The 19,004-nt window shown below is 41.6% G+C and overlaps 2 protein-coding genes across 4 annotated transcripts in view; one reads left to right on the top strand and one right to left on the bottom strand.

The window, feature by feature from the left end:
* Positions 1-19,004, top strand: part of ada (adenosine deaminase) — a 333,413-nt gene that overhangs the window by 40,579 nt on the left and 273,830 nt on the right. The window lies entirely within an intron of this gene.
* On the bottom strand, positions 9,486-18,506 carry ttpal (tocopherol (alpha) transfer protein-like). 3 transcript variants are annotated; one of them, XM_034087396.2, is made up of 6 exons: positions 18,464-18,506; positions 17,346-17,572; positions 16,520-16,763; positions 15,993-16,186; positions 14,590-14,700; positions 9,486-13,157 (listed from the first exon to the last, which is right to left on the bottom strand). In XM_034087396.2, the coding sequence occupies exons 2-6, from the start codon at positions 17,553-17,555 to the stop codon at positions 12,882-12,884; spliced, it is 1,035 nt and encodes a 344-aa protein (XP_033943287.1). In that variant the 5' UTR covers positions 17,556-17,572; positions 18,464-18,506; the 3' UTR covers positions 9,486-12,881. The 3 variants fall into 3 exon arrangements, with proteins under 3 accessions (XP_033943287.1, XP_071059809.1, XP_033943286.1); XM_071203708.1 differs by having other exon boundaries at positions 17,346-17,591; positions 18,464-18,487; XM_034087395.2 differs by lacking the exon at positions 18,464-18,506 and adding an exon at positions 18,336-18,455.

The following is a 19,004-nucleotide window of genomic DNA, read 5'->3' as shown; positions in this document are numbered from 1 at the left end:
ACGGTTCGGTACAGCAGTAAAAATGATCACAAAACATAAAATATATATATATATTTTTTTAATTATTATTAAACTGTGAATAATGTATTCACTCAAATAAATACAATATATAATAAAATAAACATTCAGGTGCAGCATTTCGATGAACTGAAATAATCTGTACTAGTTCTCACCTAAGCAGCCAGCTTGACATTAGGACTTGCTTGTCATTGTATTTTCAAAGAAAAATTAACGTCCACTTTGCTTGCCGAAAGGGCAGATCTCCTGGAACTAACAATGTCTCCTGCTGTCGCTAGGGACAGAGGTAGCAGATAGATACAGCCAGGTAGCGCTTTGCTAACATGGTAACATAAGGATATTTGGGTTGCAGTCGAATAGTCCATTTAGCTTAGGAACCTTCCTAACGGAGTGAAATGACCCGGAAGTCCCTCAGTGGCAGCCATGATAAGTGCCGTTCGAATTCTCTAGATCAGTGCTTCTCAAACCTTTTTCAGTAGTGTACCCCTTTTGAAACATTTTCTCAGCCAAGTACCCCCTGACCGACCCCGAACATTTTTGATCGGAAAAGCCTATATAAATAATTACAATATAGTGATGTTCCCTCAGTGTGTGATTTATTAACTCCTTCATCCATGAATTACAACAAACTAAGGATATTTTCATTGTATGCCGAAAAAAAAATAACGTTTTTATAAAACAGATTTTTCCAAGGAGTAATATATGTTTAACAAACTAATGAACACAATGATATATTGTGAAAAACTATAAAATACAATACACACATTTGACATGTTTATATGAGGACCCCCTTGGTTCTAGGAATATTTTATATAAAATTGTGTTTTCTATTTAACTTATTGTACTAAGATTATTTTTGTAATCATGCATGGGTTTTTATTTAATTTATTTTTTAAATCTCACGTACCCCCTGCAGTACCCCAACGTACCCCTAGGGGTCCACGTAACCCCATTTGAGAATCACTGCTCTCCAGTAGATGATAGGAAAGGAGGTTTCAAACTTCCTTTATAACCTCCTTTAGCTTAGGAACCACTGGACCTCCCTTGACGAAAGGAGAGGAGAAAATGCTGCCCCACAATGCCTTCCGGCCGCAGCATCTGCCCTCACACAAGAGTCGGCCGTTCACGAAAACAACCGATTATGACCGAGAAATTATATCATGAAAGTTACGGTGCTTATTAAGCATTTTAAAACATATGTGGTAACTTGCCAAAGTGCTTTGTTTTGAACGTTCATCAGTATTATAATCAAAGAGAGAAATAGGAACGTTAGTTTTTACTGAAATGATCAAATAAAGTCAACATTTCAGTCTTTACTGAGCTGTGTGGGGTTTGTTCAACTTTTAAAAGACGTTTGAATGGTGATATACACAATGGTAGATGTTAAGGACTAACGTTTATAATAAATACATTTGAATTGATTTTAAGATCTTTAGTTCATACAATCATACGTATTGGGATCATTGGTATTAATGTGGACCGGAGGGAGAGGGTGACGAGTATACGTTTCACTTTCCTTTTTTATTTCAATTCCAACTTTGGTCATGAAGAATATGTTTCTCTGGTTGTCCACGTTCACAAAGCATAAAACAACAGCATCAGAGCACGTGGAGAGTAGATGAGTCCCTCGTTCTTCTTGAACATCCATGTTGTAGTCCGCTGTATAGAAAACTGTAGTTTCCATAGTTTCCCCACAGCAGCAGACGCACATTCATGACGTCCGCTGGCGCATCATAAACACGTCGGATAGTGAAAGTGCATTCGGATTCTCTAAAGTACCGCAGTCTCTTCTCCTAATTCCTTTTGAATTCTCCTATCCACTATCCCTTAACCCCGTGACGTTTCACTCAGAGGTCAAGAAATAGACGATAGAGTTAGAATTTAGGAGCTGATTTTTGGATTATCTGACCGCAACCACGGCGTTTGTAATAGCTTTGGCTCGGTCTGAACTTTTTGCGAGTGGTGGAGGCTTAAATGCTAGCGGGAGTTGGGTTTGCACTTCAGTCTTTTTTCTTTTGGTACCGGTTATATTCACGTTCGGGTGATGCCTTTTCAAATGAGTGTGCAAGTTTGATGTATTGCCAGCCGCGTAACCAATTTTAGTTGAACAATGCCGACAAACAGCTTTGGTTCGGTCCACCTGTCTTTGTCCGTCATCCTTGTACGTAACTGCGAAACCAACATTTTCCCAAACCGGAGACTGGAGGATTTTCGAGCTCAACTTTATCTGCGTTCGCCATTTCAACAGTTCCTCAAATGACTGACTACATTTGAACGCATCTCTGTGACCAGCTCTCATAGTATGCCTCTCGTCCAATGAAATGACTTGCTCGCTATGACGCGTTGAACCCAATGTGAGCGAATTACACTGAATGCTGCGACGCAGCACCTGAGATTACTTCCAAAAAGTTGTTCACGTTCTCAATCTTTTTCGTTCGGTACACTTCCGAAACGAAGGGCCCATACCGAATATTTTCAGTACGAATACGTATACCGTTACACCCCTAGTGTTGATACAAAAAAAAGCATTGCGGTGAGGACTAATTTCTGACGCAGAAGTTAGCATTTTAAGAATATCCTCGACAAAAAGATAAACTATTCATGAACTACATAGCAGTCACATGACTTTACGTCACCACTGCTAAGTAGAGATGTCCCGATCCGATCACGTGATCGGGGATCGGAGCCGATCACGTGATTTTCAAAAGATCGGGGATCGGGAGAAAAAAATCGGGGATCGGGATTTTTTTATTTTTTTTTTTATTTAATGTTACAAAACAAAAATTACCATGTTCACGTCTTAAAGTCATCCTGAGGCCTTAGTTTTGGTTTAAAATTACACAACATCATGTATGTGTTGCTTTCTTTGGGCTTGTTTTCAGACCTGGTTGCTTATTTCTCTGAAATCTGGCAACAGAGTGGGCGCAGTGTCTAATAGTAGCAGTAAGCTAACGAGAGGCTACGTTCAGCTGGTGACTCGGGAGTCGGGACAGAGAAAATGTCAGGAGTTTGGAAGTATTATAAAATTGAAAGCGAAGGCAGTGTAACAGCCAGATGCAATGTTTGCAAGGCGGAGGTTCCGCGTGGTGGAAAGAACAGAGCTACGTTCAACACGACCAATCTAATACGCTACCTGAGAAACAAACACCAACAACAACACGGCGAGTACACAGCGGCCCCTCAGGTAACAGCACTGAAACAACCGACACTTTCAGAGACTTTTAAAAAGGAAAGAGAAACTGCCCCAGAACAGTGAAAAGGCCAAACAAATAACTAGATAGCTGAATTCATCGCATTGGAGGACCAGCCGTTATCTGTTACCTTTTTTTTTCTTAATGCATTGCATAAAGATCGGATCGGGAAAAATCGGTATCGGCAAATTGTCAAAATCAAATGATCGGAATCGGATCGGGAGCAAAAAAAGGTGATCGGGACATCCCTACTGCTAAGCTTATATATTCGAGGCGGCAGTGGCTCAGTCTGTAGGGACTTGGTCTTGGAACCGAAGGGTCGTCGGTTCACGTCCCGATCGGACCAAAAAAAGATGGAGTGAGCTGGTAGCTGGAGAGGTGCCAGTTCACGTCCAAGGCCACTACCGAAGTGCCCTTGAGCAAGGCACCTAACCTCGGAACTGCTCCCTTGGTGCCGGGTACCTGGCAGCCTCTCTGCTCTGCCACCTCTCCTATCTGCATGTGGTTGTGTGTGTGCATGTATATCCTCTGTGTGTGTGCATGTATGTGTAATGTGTGTAAACACAACATAGTGGGGAAAGACATTTCCCTGTAAGGGATTCATAAAGTGTATCTTCTTCTTCTTCTTCTTAACAAGTGGGGTATTTACTGATGTATTTTATGTTGTAGAATAAAACTCTTAAGATTGTTTTAACCAGACCTTATTTCAGGCATCTAACCGTTCACAAAAACGTTGACCTCGAGGCAAGGGAACCGGAACCGGTAAAAAGCAAACTCATTTCCAGGTTTTGGGACTTATTCCTGCACCACTCTTTCAGTAGCTGCAATAAAGAGTCAAACAGGTAGAAAGGCACAACAGGTGGAGAGCTTAATCACCAGTTTTCATATCAATACTTCCTCCAGCTCCACCACTCCGTTAGACCCGTCAGCTATCATTACACACAACTAACGAGTGTGGCTATTAATAGCTACAGTATCATTAAATGTAACATAATAGGCTGTGAAGTCTCAATCATCACTGCTAAATGTCAGAAAGATTTATATTTCAATTGACAACAGACTTTGCAAAGTGCTTCATAATAAAAAGAATGAAATAAAATGAAAAGAGCCTTAAAACCGGACAATAAAACGATGCCTCCAATAAAAGATTGAAAAAACGGCTCACAAAAAGAATTCAATTTTGTTTTTATTCAGCCCTCATTGATATTTTATAACACTATAACCGTGCAGACTGCAGACTGCATCAGAATTGAGTTAAACATGTCTCATCTTATATTTCATATACTTCTCTCAAACATCTAACCAGTGTTTTAAAAAGACAAGTGTGTGAAAATGGATGCCTATATTGGGTTTATACATGAACCCATACATGTTGTGAGAAATTGAAGTTAAGAAATACAAACCAGAAGCTAGCTTTGATGACATAAAATAAGAAGAAGTTGGAGAGGAAACAATCACTTCATGTTCATAACCTGAGTCTCCCGCAGTGTAAGCTGTGTCTCTGTGTGAATCAGAAAGCTTTCCGTCTGATACCAACCCACTGAAGGCCGGGGTGACGGCACTCATTTCCTCCTCATGGGGAATTCAGGGAGCTAGAAACAGAGGAGCTTAACTCTTGGTCTGCACACACTGCAAAGAATATGGTTGAGGTCAAAGGAGTTGAACCAACAAATCCCCGTCCACATAATATGTACATATTAAACCCATGATGGAGGCGTACAAAAATAGAGCTTGAGAAAATGAGTTCCCATGGTACCGAAACCCTGCCTCAGTGTTAAAAACAGACTGAAGACTGTTGTTTTATGATCAGGGTTGGGAGGGAGGGTTGCCCTAAAAATATATGCCGTTCCAATTACTAGTTATCGGTAAAGCAATGATCAGTAGGGGGGGAGTTTCTCTCACCCCCGCCTGAAACACCTCCATTGGACTCCATTGTTTACTTCTGTAACAAATTACATCACTATATAACAGCTGTTAGCTTCTATTGGCTAGCGCTCCAACACATTGCACGTGATAGAGATGGCCCGCCCCTTAGCCTAAGTGGTTGACCAATCACAACAGACCCGGCCAGCTAACCAATCAGAGCCTACTGAGCTCTGGTTTTAGACAGATGTGCCGTTTACACGGGAACGAAAACGGTTGTATCCGCGACATTTCTCTTTCGTATAGCCCGTTCGTTCACACGAGGCCGTAACGGAAACGTACCCCGAAAACGATAACGGTCCCAAGGTGGATAGATCTGCGGACGGAACGCTCTGGAGGGCCAAACAGCTCCGTGTGTACGCCCTATACGATCATTTGCCTGATAACGATGAAGCCGAAGCCATAGCCCCGCCTCTGCTGCTCACTGCTGTAGCATGGTCAGTAGCTACTGACCATGCTACAGATGTTAGTGCAAAATCTACAGCTCCTCTACCACAACCATCAGCAACTAGTGGACATGTAGAACTACATGAACTACATGTTGCTAAATCCACCGCGGAGAATAAACAGAAGGGCAACCATGGCAACCATGCTCGGGGTCTTATTCGCTGCTTTTGGTGTATTTTGTGGCGGAAGTACAGCGCCACTTACAGGCCTGGCATATGTACTACAGCGTCTCCAGCACTTTCGAGCGGTCTCGTGTGAAGGGAATACCTTTTTGATATCGTATTCGGTTCGTTTGCGTTTCTTTTGCGTTCCTGTGTAAATGAGGTCAGAGGGTGAAAAGAGGTGCTGCAGCACAGGCAGTATGAGAAAAATAAAGAGCTTTTTGAGACACTACAATACATACAAATATGAAACCTGAAAATGAGCTTTATCGTGCTCCTTTATACATTTGAAGGCCTACGTGCATAGATATAATCTCAAAGAAATCTGGAAGGCAATTCAACAAACTTTGAGATAAGGCTATTTTTATCCAAAGCTTTTCGTCATTACTTGAGGGAAGCTTTACATCCAGCTGCCTCAGATTCCAATTACAAGGACATGACTCTCAAACTGGAAAAACACTAATACAACATATCAGGGAAGGTCTTCTTTAAAGCACTCTGGCAAGAAAAAGAAAATCTGAAGACCAGTTGCGGAAAAACAACCACCCAGTAACCGTCCCTTCCCTGCTGTGTATACTTATTACAGGCACCAGGGGTACAGGGGTCCGAATGTTCTCAGGGTAATCATGTTTTTGTTGGCAGCCTTCAGCGGGAGGAGTTTTAACTTCCATTTACTGAGAGCAGGAAGAAGGGCTGTTGGTGAAAGTTGGTCATGCAGCACTGCAGATAACAGTATTATCTAATTACTCATGATTTATTTTCTGAGCCACCGGCATCACGGATTAGAAGATGCATAAGGCGCAAAGGTCTCTGGGGGACTAGCCTCTGTATTAGCTTTAAAATAAGCACCTTTAATGTTAACAGTAGGTGGTCTGTCTTTTCTTTCTTGCTTTGATTTGGTAACTATGATTACAAAGGTTCTGCAGGGATCCGTCCAAGGTCAGCGGGGCACGTGTGTCTCTGGTAGCAGAGGTTTTTCTTGCATCGCTGCGCTCCCTCTGTTCTGGCTGCTCTCCACCCCCCCTTTGGCCATTTTGAATGATAACAGACCATGTTTGGTTAGCTTGTGCAAAGAGAGGAGACAAGGCAGGGGGGAAAAGATATATCTGACTTCAGACTGGAGAGAATTTAATCTTAAATTCATCAAGTGGCTTAAGCCCCTCATTTTATTTTCCCACCAATGTAAAGTACTTGAGGGGCTTTTGTTTTTGTTTCATTGCTTGAGTTATAAGAAGTAGCATATTATCATTTTTTAAGCAAAAGAGCTAAATATTCTCGAGTTCTAGCTTTTGAAATAATGAAGACTAGTTAGTTTTCCTTGTATGATGGTAAACTAAATATTTACAGGTTTGATCAGACAAAATAAGCTATTTTAAATCATCAGCCTGGGCTTTAAGTCATTGTACAGGCATTTTTAAATCAAGATTGTTGATTGTAATCAGAAGAAATATCGAAATATTCGACATTTGCAGGCCTACCTATTACCCTTGCTTTTTTCCTTGAGGTTATGTTTACTTTGGATCTAAAATCACATGGCTGCCTGCTTTTCTTTCCAAATTGCAACAGCTTCCTTTCGCCATAAAATGCCAAATCAGAACAAACCTCAGTTCCACCCTTGTTTGTTGAGCTTGTCCCTGTCAAGACATGCCACACACTATCGGTCTGCTGTAATACAACACTGGTGCTTTATTGTAATCAGAACTGTTGGTGCAAAGATTACATGTTCACTGCCTGAGATCTGTTTTGGTTACACACAGCCTGCCAGGCGACAGTGAAGCAAACCACCACAGGCAGGCGAGCAGCCAGTGTTTATCTCCACCAGTGCTCATGCCCAGTAACACTGGCACTTGCCCAGCAACACTCATGCAGAGTGGGGGGTCCCAGGCTGCTCCCCCCCCCCCCCTCCCCTCCTACTGCTGAATCTCTAAGCACCATCTCCATGCAGCCCTGTCATTACCCAAGAATCTCCCCCAGACAGAAAAACAAGACAGACACCTTCCTTGTTCTCCCAGAAGCCAGGTTATTTCATGCTGTCATCACTGCCTTATTCCCTAATGGAGATAGGAAATAAAAGTTGATTTGTTTTCAAACGAGGCGGAAGGGGTGCATTATCAGAGAAGAAAAGCAGAGATGATGAGAGAGGAGATGAGAGCTTTCAAAAGCTTTCCATGCTGTCATTAGCTCCCCTGAATGCAGCAGCTAATGTGTGGGAAGGACATGCATGCCAGTCCTTTACTGTATACACACAATACACACAGGCACAATGGATGCACCATACATTTTCGAGGGAAAAATGTAATTAACATAATGTAATTCACCGAGGGGGATTCATTTTTGACAGATTCAACGCGTGGCTGTGCAAAAGGAGATGCATTGTCTGCCGTGGTGCTGCCTGGGAAAATGCCTTTTTTTTTTTTAAATCATGAGGATAAAATCTCGCTTCGTGACTCTGCAGCTCCATGCGGATGGTGTTTTACAACATTAATAATTTTTGTGCACATAAATCCACATTTAAAGCCGCGGAAATAATATTAAAATCGCCACTAACCTTGGTTGGGTCGCCTCCTGTTATCCACTTGTTACAAAGGAAATGTAACACCATGGATCCTCCTGTTAAGTTTCCTGGCAGTCGGACAAAAACGCAGCAAAACGGGGCCGAAGCTGAAGCTCAATGGCGTGGATACCAAAAGTCCTGTGATGATAAGAGAGGTGTGTGTGTGTGAAGAGCCTGGGTGTTTTTCTCAGGGTACCGTCTGCAAACAACGAGAAAAGGTTGTGTCTTCAAACAGCTGTTTTCCAAAATGGAGTTATCCGTGAACAGCCAATCAGAGGCTTCCTCTCCTCTGTTGGTTGGAGCCAACTGCACTCTGAAGATCAAACACTTTATACACATTATGCATCTGTCTTTCTTTTAAGGGATGAATCATTGTCGCTTTCATGTCAAGGCAGTTTTATTTAGACACACATCAAAACACCAGACACCCCATCTGAGGAGATTTTCCTAGCAGGAAATTCCCAGATCTCATGTTGGTTTTTATGAAAGGCAGGATTCAGATCCTTTACTTCATTATAGCCTTAAAGCACAAATAGCTGTTACATAATTTGCTGCATTAGGTAAAAGTGTGTCAGTATTATCAGGGATGTGTACAAGAGAACTCAATGTTGTGACAATGTCCCCTGTGACTGTTACACTAATACATAGTTAGATTATTATTCCTCATGCATTCATGCTACCCATGTTGTCTGCATGCTGTTTGTATAGGACTGCATGACGATGATTTTCTTCAGGTTTTGGGTGTAACAGATCACATGTAGCGGGTTGTCAGGATACCGAAAAGTATTCCCTTACAGTTACAAAGCTGTAATCATATTACTGGTACATTTTTAAAAAAAATGGGGATTATTAGCCGGATCACAATGTTACAATACGCACAATAACTAGTTTGGGTGATCCTAATATACTGTGTTTATTGAACTAAAATGGAGCATTCTCTGCGCAGATTTGTACTACTAATTATTAGACTATACTGTGTGTAAGAAAGGCAGGTTTTTCTTTTAAATACACCCTGTGCAGAGGACACATTTTTGATACAAACCATCTTGATTTCTTCTTTTATAAGGTAATTCCTCTGTTTTCTCACAGAAAACCCTTTGAGTGAAAAACATCAGACTGAAATACATTTCTTAATGTCTTTATTTGCATTTGATAATTGATTAATCCAAAAGTAACTAAAACGGATTCGGTTAAAGGCGGGGTAGGTACATTTCAGAAACCGGCTCGAGATACACTTTTTGTTATATTCCATGGAATGCTCTTAACATCCCGATAGCAATGAATATCTGAAGTGCTTTGACAAAAAATCTGTAGATCTGTAGAAGCCGTAATACCGTAATACTGTAAAAAGTGCAACCAATCCGTTTAGCCGGGCCAGCTAAACGGATTGGATGGCTTACCAGCCTTCCATCGGGGCACAAACATATCTCGTGCCCTCATTGGTCATGTGCGCGTTCGTGTGTGTTGGAGGAGGGGCTCTGTAAGGAAGTAGCAGATTTTCTCCGGTTGTGTATTTTCAAATTCTAGCGATCTCGAGCCGGTTTCTCAAACTTACCTACCCCACCTTTAATTTAATGATCTGATACTTACATTTTGTACGGGTAATTAGTATTTGCAATGGAATACAAGAAACCCTCCCTACTGCGATTTCCATTATGGATTAATTTGCTGATTGATTGTTTAGTTTGTAAAAGTTCAGAATATCTCAGGTCCAATCCAAAACTTCTGTGAATCATAAATAATCAGGATATATGAGATGCACAATGCAAAGACTGTCTCCGCCCGTGTTTCTGTTAAACATTTGAAAAGCTTGATCCCAGGCTGAGATAACCCTGATGGCATCACTTTAACAACATCAGGGTTATCTTTCCGGACATTGGAAAGCTTCTTAGAGACAAAAAAACACATTACAGAAGTTTCCAGAGGATGAACCAGTAAATTGACTTGAGTTGAGTGCCCCTTTTATGGATCTGCCTTGTTTCTTTTTGTGTTGTCCTGAACTAATGTAGAACACGGTGAGTGTACAGAATTGCTCAATAAACCAGTGTCATGGAAACGGCAGACTAACAGTGTAGGCTGTGTGGAGCTAAAATAAAGCCTGCATGCTCTCTACATGCATGTGTGCCCAAAAATAGATCCTCAGGAGCCTTCATAGTTACACAATCATGATGCATACAAAATACTTCTGATTTCTTTGTGCAAATATGTAAACATATGTCTGTTGTTGTTGAAAGCAACAGATTACAATGTACAATTTTAAGATACTTGAGTATACATACATTCTTCTGACAGCTATAGTCGCTTTAAATGTGAAGATCTTACACACAAATCATACAATCTTTTTATAAAACGTGATACACTTATGCAGAATTAAATACTAAACAGTATTGTTCATTTATAATGCTCATAATAAATACACTTTGCTTAATCTTTCAACCCGAAGCTTGTCGGTTAGATCCCAGCCCATACAGTCAATATGTCGATGTATCCTTTGCCAGATACTTAACTCCGAGTGGCTCCCGATGGCAAACGGTGTGTGAATGTGTATGAATGTTAGCTGTAGAGCAAGTGGTACTTCCCTGCATGAATGGGGCGAATGACTATAAAGCGCTTTGAGGGGTTGTAAGAGCACAAAGGACACAAATAAGACTTTCTCTGTTTCAGTTTATGGTCTTTACTACCAGCAATATCCTGAAACACAATATATCTTATAGTCACAGACATGCTCAAAATAAAAATATAAAAGACAATCAATATACAAGTTAGCTTCGGGCTACCCCGAGGACACAGATCCAACATTATTGCACATTTCTGTACATGGCCTGGTGGGAAATTTGGCAAACCGGTTGTATACCTCATGGGACTCCTTTGATCAGTGATGGCCTCGTGTTAAGACGGAGTGATGAGAGCAAACAGTTAAAAACAAAAATTAAAAAAAACACAAGGCAAAGCTAAAGAAAACTAAAGCATCACCAAAACAAAGGCCTTCAAATACTGTGTTAAAGTTAGACATGAATTACTGTTGTTCTCTCAGTTACAGCAGCCATCAATGTGTAGTAAATCCACCCTGACAGTATGTAAGGAAGGCCCGGTTGAGAAAACACATGAATATGGCTTTGGTACAAATCCAACATGATTTATACCACATGGGAAATCAACAGTTTAAGGCAACATATTAGACAGTTATTTACACAAAACATGTTGAGTTGTGGAGTGATGCTACTATAAAGACAGAGCACTGATGGCCAGTAGATGACTTGTGTAATTTTGATTCAATTAAAGGAGAGGTTCACACTTTTCCATTCCTACTTTTAAACAATACGGACATGCCCATATGTGCATTGACTCCGTTTCTGCCTCCTGTACTGGCTGATAACAGATCGACGGTCCTGTATTTTCAAAGTTCAGCCAGATCCAAAATGAGGCTTTAGCAGCCGGTTAGCCAAATCAAGATGGTAGCATCAACATGTTAGTGTTTTAGTATGAAAGTCCCTGGACATTGTTTTTAGTACCAACATGATTTGCTTAACTGGTACTGCTGAAGGCTCATGGTTTGTTGATCTGTTGGGAGATGCTGAAAACATCCATGACATTTAGAAAAGGCTTTTTTGTTTTTCTTCAATTAAATAATACTCTCCAATTCTGATGTAACTGATGCTACTGCAGCATCTCCGCTAACCTCTTAAAGGCGGGGTAGGTAATTCACTTCAGAAACACTTTCTGTTATATTCCATGGAATGCTCTTCACATCCCGATAGCAATGAATACATGAAATGCTTTGACAATAAATACATACAAAAATGTCACCTGTGGAAGCCGTAGTACTGTAAAAAGCACGACCAATCATCTGAGCCGGCCCGGCTAAAGTAACTGGACGGCCTACCTGCCTGTCAGCCTTCCATCTGGGCACAAACTTATCTTGTGCCCTCATTGGTCATGTGCGCGTTCGTGTGTGTTGGAGGAGGGGCTCTGTAAGGAAGATTTTTTTCGGCTGCATACTTTCAAATTCTAGCGCACTCGAGCTGGTTTCACCATTCTTACCTACCCTACCTTTAAGGGTCCGTCATTGTAAAAACAGTCGCCCCTCTGTGTCGTACCACATCCAAACTGAACTGAGGAATGCAATGAGTTCTTAATGAAAACATTAAATTCAAGGTACGATCAACATCACATGAAAGGAATATGCAGTTGCCAGTAGCCCCTCATAGGACATTGAGGACACAGATTAACCACGTAGGTTGGGACAAAAAAGCATTTCTGAAAGCCTGGTATTTAGTGTCGTCTTGTAATTCTCGAAACCAGAAAGAAATCAGGCAAAACCCGATTCAATGTGAACTGAATGGCAAAACATGAACCTATCCTTTAACTTCCAGATATAACTCCACAGAGGACATGCATCGTGTCAAAAGCCTCTTTGCCCAAGCCTGCTGGGCTACGTGTGATCTACAATAGACTTTCCACCTACAGTATAGTGCTGCTAAGTTAGTTAGTAAGGACAATAAATCATGTATGATATTGGCAACTTGCCCTTTAAAAGTCTCCACACATGTTTCAGACGAGACAGAAGGAGTCCTCTCGGGGAGTGTGTCAGTAACAGTAGTAGAGTTGAGAGCGCAGCCCCCTGAAGGAGTCGTCGTCCTGCCCCCTGGCCTCCCCTTCAAGCAGCATGGAGTCTGGCAGCACCACGCCCTCTAGTGGGTCGGGCTGGCAGAACTCCACGATGAACTCCTCCTCACAGCCCAGCAGCACCCTGGACCACGAACACAGGTCCAGCTGTCCGGCCGAGCCGCCGTACTCCTCCGGCAGCACCGAGCAGGGGACGTTTTTGTGCAGAGAGGGCAGGTCGGAGCCGTGGAGGACGTACTGAGGAGACGCACAGAGAACAAGTCAGAGATGTCCTCTGCTTCATCATTTCAAGTGGCTATGATCAATATTTCTGTTATAGAAATGAACCGACACATAGTTACAGTATCTCCTAGCAGTTCCCTCAATACCTTATAAGGGATGTATAGCTTCTTTCAGAGCGCTGTTCTGATTTACTCCAATAGGAAACTCTTTGAAATCACTACCTGATCTGCAACAACAGCCAGACACAGTGAGCAGCTACCAGGTGGACATACTGTAGTGGAGCCTTTAGAGCAGGGGTGTCAAACTCAAGGCCCGGGGGCCAAATACGGCCTGCGACTTCATTTTATGCGGCCCTCAAGAGCTTGCAAAAAATAGAATACGTTTATTATACGGTTACATGCCACTTTACAGAAGCACATTGCCCATATACTACATGTCCCACAATGCATCTCATTTTGTGACATGCGCACTGAAGGGACTTGCAATTGGTTGAAATTATTTTCCCCAGACTTCTGCTTTCAGACGTAGTTAATTATGAAGTCATTATACCCTCTCCGATAATAATCAAATACAGAGGCAATAATGTAATATAATACATAATTGTATATATGTATATTTATATAGCTACAACCGGCCCTTTGAGTGCAACCATGATGCTGATGTGGCCCGCCATGAAATTGAGTTTGACCCCCCTGCTTTAGAGGCTTAACAGCACCCTTATCATTTGTATCCAAGTATGCATTAGATAAAGACAGATGAGTTGCAAAAAATGCCCGTAAGAATTTTCATAGAAAAACTCTTTGACCTTGAAGTGTGTGCCCTTAGCTAATTCTTAAAGCATTGCTAAAAGGTTCTTTGTTACCCTTTTTCCTCCCATACACCACTTACAAGTGAAATCGACTGAGTTGGTGGTGATTGGTGAAAAGGAGAAGATACAAAGATAATTGTATTGGGACAGAGTAAACCCACTCGATGCACAACGATCCACACGTAGTTTCTATTTTGAAACTATATGTTTGTGCTTTGGAGGTTATCAACAATCATACTCTAGTCGGGCTTTCTTTTTCTATTTGTTGTCCATGTTGCTGTGTATCTGCTGATTATGTAAATAACCAACAGTGTGCGAAAAGGTTTGCCGAAAAACCTTAAAAAAGGGGAAAACATGTCAGTGTTGTGCAAACATATTGCTTCTCTGCCCCCAAACGAATAATAACCAATCACTGTAGGTTTGAATGAACTCAAATAACATTCCCATAATACATGTTTTCATAAGATTTATAAAATACAGGCTTGTGTGACTGGAGTTCATTCCCCCAAAAGCAAATGCTAGACCATCCATTTTCGCAGATGAAAATAGACTGGCTGCGGATAAAAGGGAGGCACACAATTCAAAATCGTCTTTTGTGTAAAACAAAAGAGACGGAGACAATGTAAGGACAATAGTTACCCTCTCTGCCATCTTCTCCTTCAGAAAAGGCTTGATTATAGCGAAGATGCCTTTGAAGATCCTGGGCTCGTTGATGATGTTAACAGCCTTGATTCTGATTGGGAACCCATCCTGGGAGTGAAAAGAGAAACCACGTTCAGAACAGTCACAGCTGGTGCTTGTCATTTCAGATGGGATTGAGTGTAAATATTACACACTCTGCAGTCACGACAAAGCTCAACAGCCAGAGCTTAAGAGCCACTGTTGTAAATGACGAGGGTTTTGAGTGTCAACAGAACCGCTGATATTTACTGCTGTGTCATTGCAAAATAGAGTGACAGCATTCATACATCAACTCCAAAGAAAGAATTGGCATTTCATTCCATCATTTTATAAACACATTTAAAAAGGACATATAAGACACATGTTCAGGTTCATATTTGTATTTGTTTACCTCTACTGGGACATGTTTATGGCTTTAATGTTCAAAAAGCTCTTTATTTTCCTCATATTGCAGCACCTCTTTTCACCCTCTGTCTGAAACCAGAGCCCAGTCTGCTCTGATTGGTTAGCTGGCCGGCTCCGTTGTGATTGGTCACCCGCTTCCAGATGTCCTGCCCCTTAATCTATCGTGTTGGAGCACTACCTAACATAGTGATGTCATTATGTTACTGATGTAAACAAAGGAGTGCAATGGAGGCATTTCAGGCAGACCATAGACATGCACACAAACCTATAGAGCACACGACAACAGCAGGGCGGCACGATATTGAAAAAAAACTATATTTAACCCGATGAAGGATTTTAGTCACGGACGTCTGGATCTTAACTGGTTGACTCATCATACCTTAAGTCATGATCTAACATGTCATGATAATGCATGTTGCTTACCCTCAAATAAGGGGGAATGAAGAACCTTTTTGTATCCAAAATAGTTCCAGATGGCAGATGTTGCTTTTCTTTTTGGAAGTAAATCTTCATTCTCGCCGGTATTGCCCTCCTGTTCCTCGCTCGTTTTTTACCGGTGTTTTAATGGTCTGAAACTAGCGGGGCGGGGCCTGCTGTGGTCTGATCAAGAATGATTGTGATTGGTGGTTTGCTGTGCATGCAGAGCCTGTATGCAACTCACTCAAGTACCCCTGACATGAGAGCGCAAGTTTTCCTTTTGTAGCAAGCAGCAAAATAATTGTAACAGGACGTGTTTGAGTTCATTTAATATCGCACGTCCTAAAAAAAAATTAAAAAAAAAAAAATAAAAAAAAAATATTAATTAGATCGCACGTCCCTGCGATGTGAATAGGACACGATATATCGTTCAGCCCTACACTACGGTAAAGAGAACACCATAACAGGGCCTCTCTAATACTAACACCTTAAAAGTGTCACCGGATCATAAGACGGTAGATTTCTATCCGATGTCTCACCTGGAGGATGCTCACGACTTTTTTGGCGAGGAACGGGCCAGGATTGGACGCTTGTGACATGCCCACTCCGGTGTAGTCGGCTAAAATGACAATACCGTTGACCTGCGTCTCCTCCGGCTGGATCAGCTTCTCCAGGGTCAGGTAGAGGGCTCGCACATTATCAACAAACGGATAATCATTTGGTTTCCATTTCCCTGTAAAACAAGATGTGAGTTTATTCAATTCATACATAATTAGTAATAGGGTAAAGATTATGCAAATGTGAGGTCTACTTGATAATAAAGAATAACAACAATAAAACGTTATTGTCTAGAAGGGAGTTTGCTTTGCCCTTAAAACAATAAAGTATATAAAAAAACATCAACCATCCATGACAGCACATAGCCCCATATCACTTATTCATTGATCATAAGAAAACATCTTTGGTATAAATAACAAAAGGACGTTTTAGAAAGGTGCCACATGTAGACAAACGTAACCCATGTGACCAGAGGTTGCTTGACAGATGTGACATAAAGACGGAGCACCTGGGCGTAGACAGAGGATGTATCTCCCGCTGGGGTCGGGCTGTGGCAGCACTGTGAGGAAGCCCAGGTCCAGGACGTGCTTCACTGTGGACGGCTTCAGGTCCTGGAAGACTTCGGGCCAGGCTTTCCGACCCGCGTGGTAGTTGAGCAGCAGCTGCATGGCACGGTCGTAGTCAAACTTCCTGGCCCGCAGGAAGCGCAGCAGGAAGGCGTCATCCAGCCGGGTCCTGAGGTTGGGCTGCTCCTGCAGAGTGAGGTCAACAGACATGTGTTCAGAAATAAAACACGATACACCTCGTGAGTGCAGACCATCAACGCCAAGACCAATGCTAAACTCACATGCTTCCCCTGGGTTCCAGATGTGTTCGAAAACATCATTTGGAAAACAAATTAGCTGCTAGGGCTGCAATTAACTATTACATAAGAATCCCTTTCACCATTTAGGATTCCCAGAATGTATTGAACAAGATTGACATTGTATTACATGTCACTTCATCAAGCTGACTTTTTTCATCAAGGACATCAACTCAAATTAGTAGATAAACCTTCAAAGACCTCAATGCAACTGTATTGGCATCAAGTTATTCAGACCTTTTGAAGTGCTACGTATAGAGGTAATGATTTTGCTTCTCTTCCGTTCATTATATTTCCTAAACTAACAGCAGTACAAGAATAGTGCCTTATTATGATTTATTAAATGAAATATGCAATAAAAAAAGCTTGAGTTTGAGACCTTAATTCAGTATTTTAATGTAAGGTTCCACTAAACTACTTTGTCCTGCTTCAACAGTTACTGAATGATATTGCATTATGTTTATACGAGTACCTTCAGAATCATGTCTCTCAGTGCTTGGACGTCCCGCAGACGCCACTCTGGCTTCTCCTGGAGCTCCTCCCGTGCTTTGTGCACCAGCTCGGGGGTCAGGGTGCAGGAGTACATGGGTGGGGGGGGCGCAGGGAACCAGCTGAATCCTGCAGCTGCTGACGAGTCCACGGGAGGAGACGTGAGATCGATGGACTCATGCTGATCGGCCATGGGCTGACTGGGTGAAGCTAATTGGACAGAGACATGCTGTATATGAGAGAGGATCACAGAGGCTATGACAACAGTTAGAGAAAGACTCAATAGAAGGATGAAGAGTTGAGCATTAAGGAAAATATGGTTCTCACAGATCGGCGACACAAATAGGATGAGGATATGATGCATTGTTTTGATCAAACTACCAACAATGTTAACAAAAGTTTAAATAAACACACTCTCCAACAGCTACAGCAGTAAAATGAAAAATACATATTAATAAAGCAGTAATATTCATCCAAAAACGTGTATATTAGTAAACACTGACAGGGACTATTTCAGTGCGCAACCAGTACGTTTGTGCCTGTAACTAAAATATTTAAATTCCTGTTACCTGCCCAAATCATATCTGTCTTTAGACCAATCACAACAAGTGCTGTGGATTTTTGCCTCATCATATTCATCATAGTATTTGGGCAGTAATGGGTATGGTTTATAATGCATGACTTTGAATTGTAATGGAGTACAGTACACAGTGAGTTGTTAGTAGTACTTCAGTAAAGGATATGAACACATCCTCCACTGCTGCATACATAGTTAACATCATTTGATATCACTTTGCCTTAACTGGAGAACATATATTAGAAATTATACGTCTCTTGATACCTCAGAAAGGTAAGGAAAGCATGCATATCTACATGTTTGTGTATAGCATTGACACAGACTAGCTAAAACAACCGCATCCTGAGCAGAACCGATGCGACACAACTAAAGTCAGAATAAGGACTGAATACCAACCCGGAGATGCGTTAAACATTAACCGACTAGGACACACATGGGTGGCTTTTATGAGCATCCATTGGCAAGAGATACAAATGCATCACAGAGACGCTGCGACCAGAAAAAAAACAAAATTCACTACCGACCTGTCAGGAAAATCCCTTTTCCGGGTAGAGGGATTGTGCTCTCTTATTGGTCCACAATCAACCATGTGATTGGCTGATGACGCAGGGCATTCCAGATTTACGCATGGGTTTACGTCTGTTGTTTTGATGGCAATGCTGCATTCAAGAGCCCATTGGAAACTAGCCACTAAAAACTTGGGAAAGAGTACCTCGTCGAACACATTTTATTGTTCCTGTAGTGGGTGTTATAATCATCTTGGATAGGTAATTTAACAAATGAAACTGACGTGGGAAGATTTCACTTGCTAAAACAAACACTACATTCAACTGTTATATTTATTGGCGTCAGTGCCTTTGGACATCACATGTTGCTCATTACCATCATTAAAGTACTGATACCAGGTTAAAATCTAAGGACTACATTAACCACATTGCGAGATGGCATTTAAAGAAAAATAGACCCTTTTTTGGCAGGGTACAGTTTAATCCGTGGAGTTGTTCTTCCTGCAGATTGTTATATCTGTTTTTGACCATTTCTTTCTAGTAAGTTAATTTTATGATG

Source organism: Pseudochaenichthys georgianus, chromosome 7, assembly GCF_902827115.2.
Source record: "Pseudochaenichthys georgianus chromosome 7, fPseGeo1.2, whole genome shotgun sequence".
NCBI lineage: Eukaryota > Metazoa > Chordata > Actinopteri > Perciformes > Channichthyidae > Pseudochaenichthys > Pseudochaenichthys georgianus.
The sequence above is the reverse complement of the archived record's forward strand: the minus strand, read 5'-3'. Positions and strand labels throughout refer to the sequence as shown.

Bases quoted from the DNA above. Each gene is read 5' to 3' on its own strand.
- ttpal (XM_034087395.2), bottom strand. From the start codon at position 18,393: ATGCTCATAAAAGCCACCCATGTGTGTCCTAGTCGGTTAATGTTTAAC. The intron at 16,764-17,345 runs GTACTCGTATAA...CTCACTCTGCAG, and splicing joins TGAGAGACATGATTCTGAAG to GAGCAGCCCAACCTCAGGAC. The intron at 16,187-16,519 runs GTGCTCCGTCTT...CTTGTTTTACAG, and splicing joins CATCCTCTGTCTACGCCCAG to GGAAATGGAAACCAAATGAT.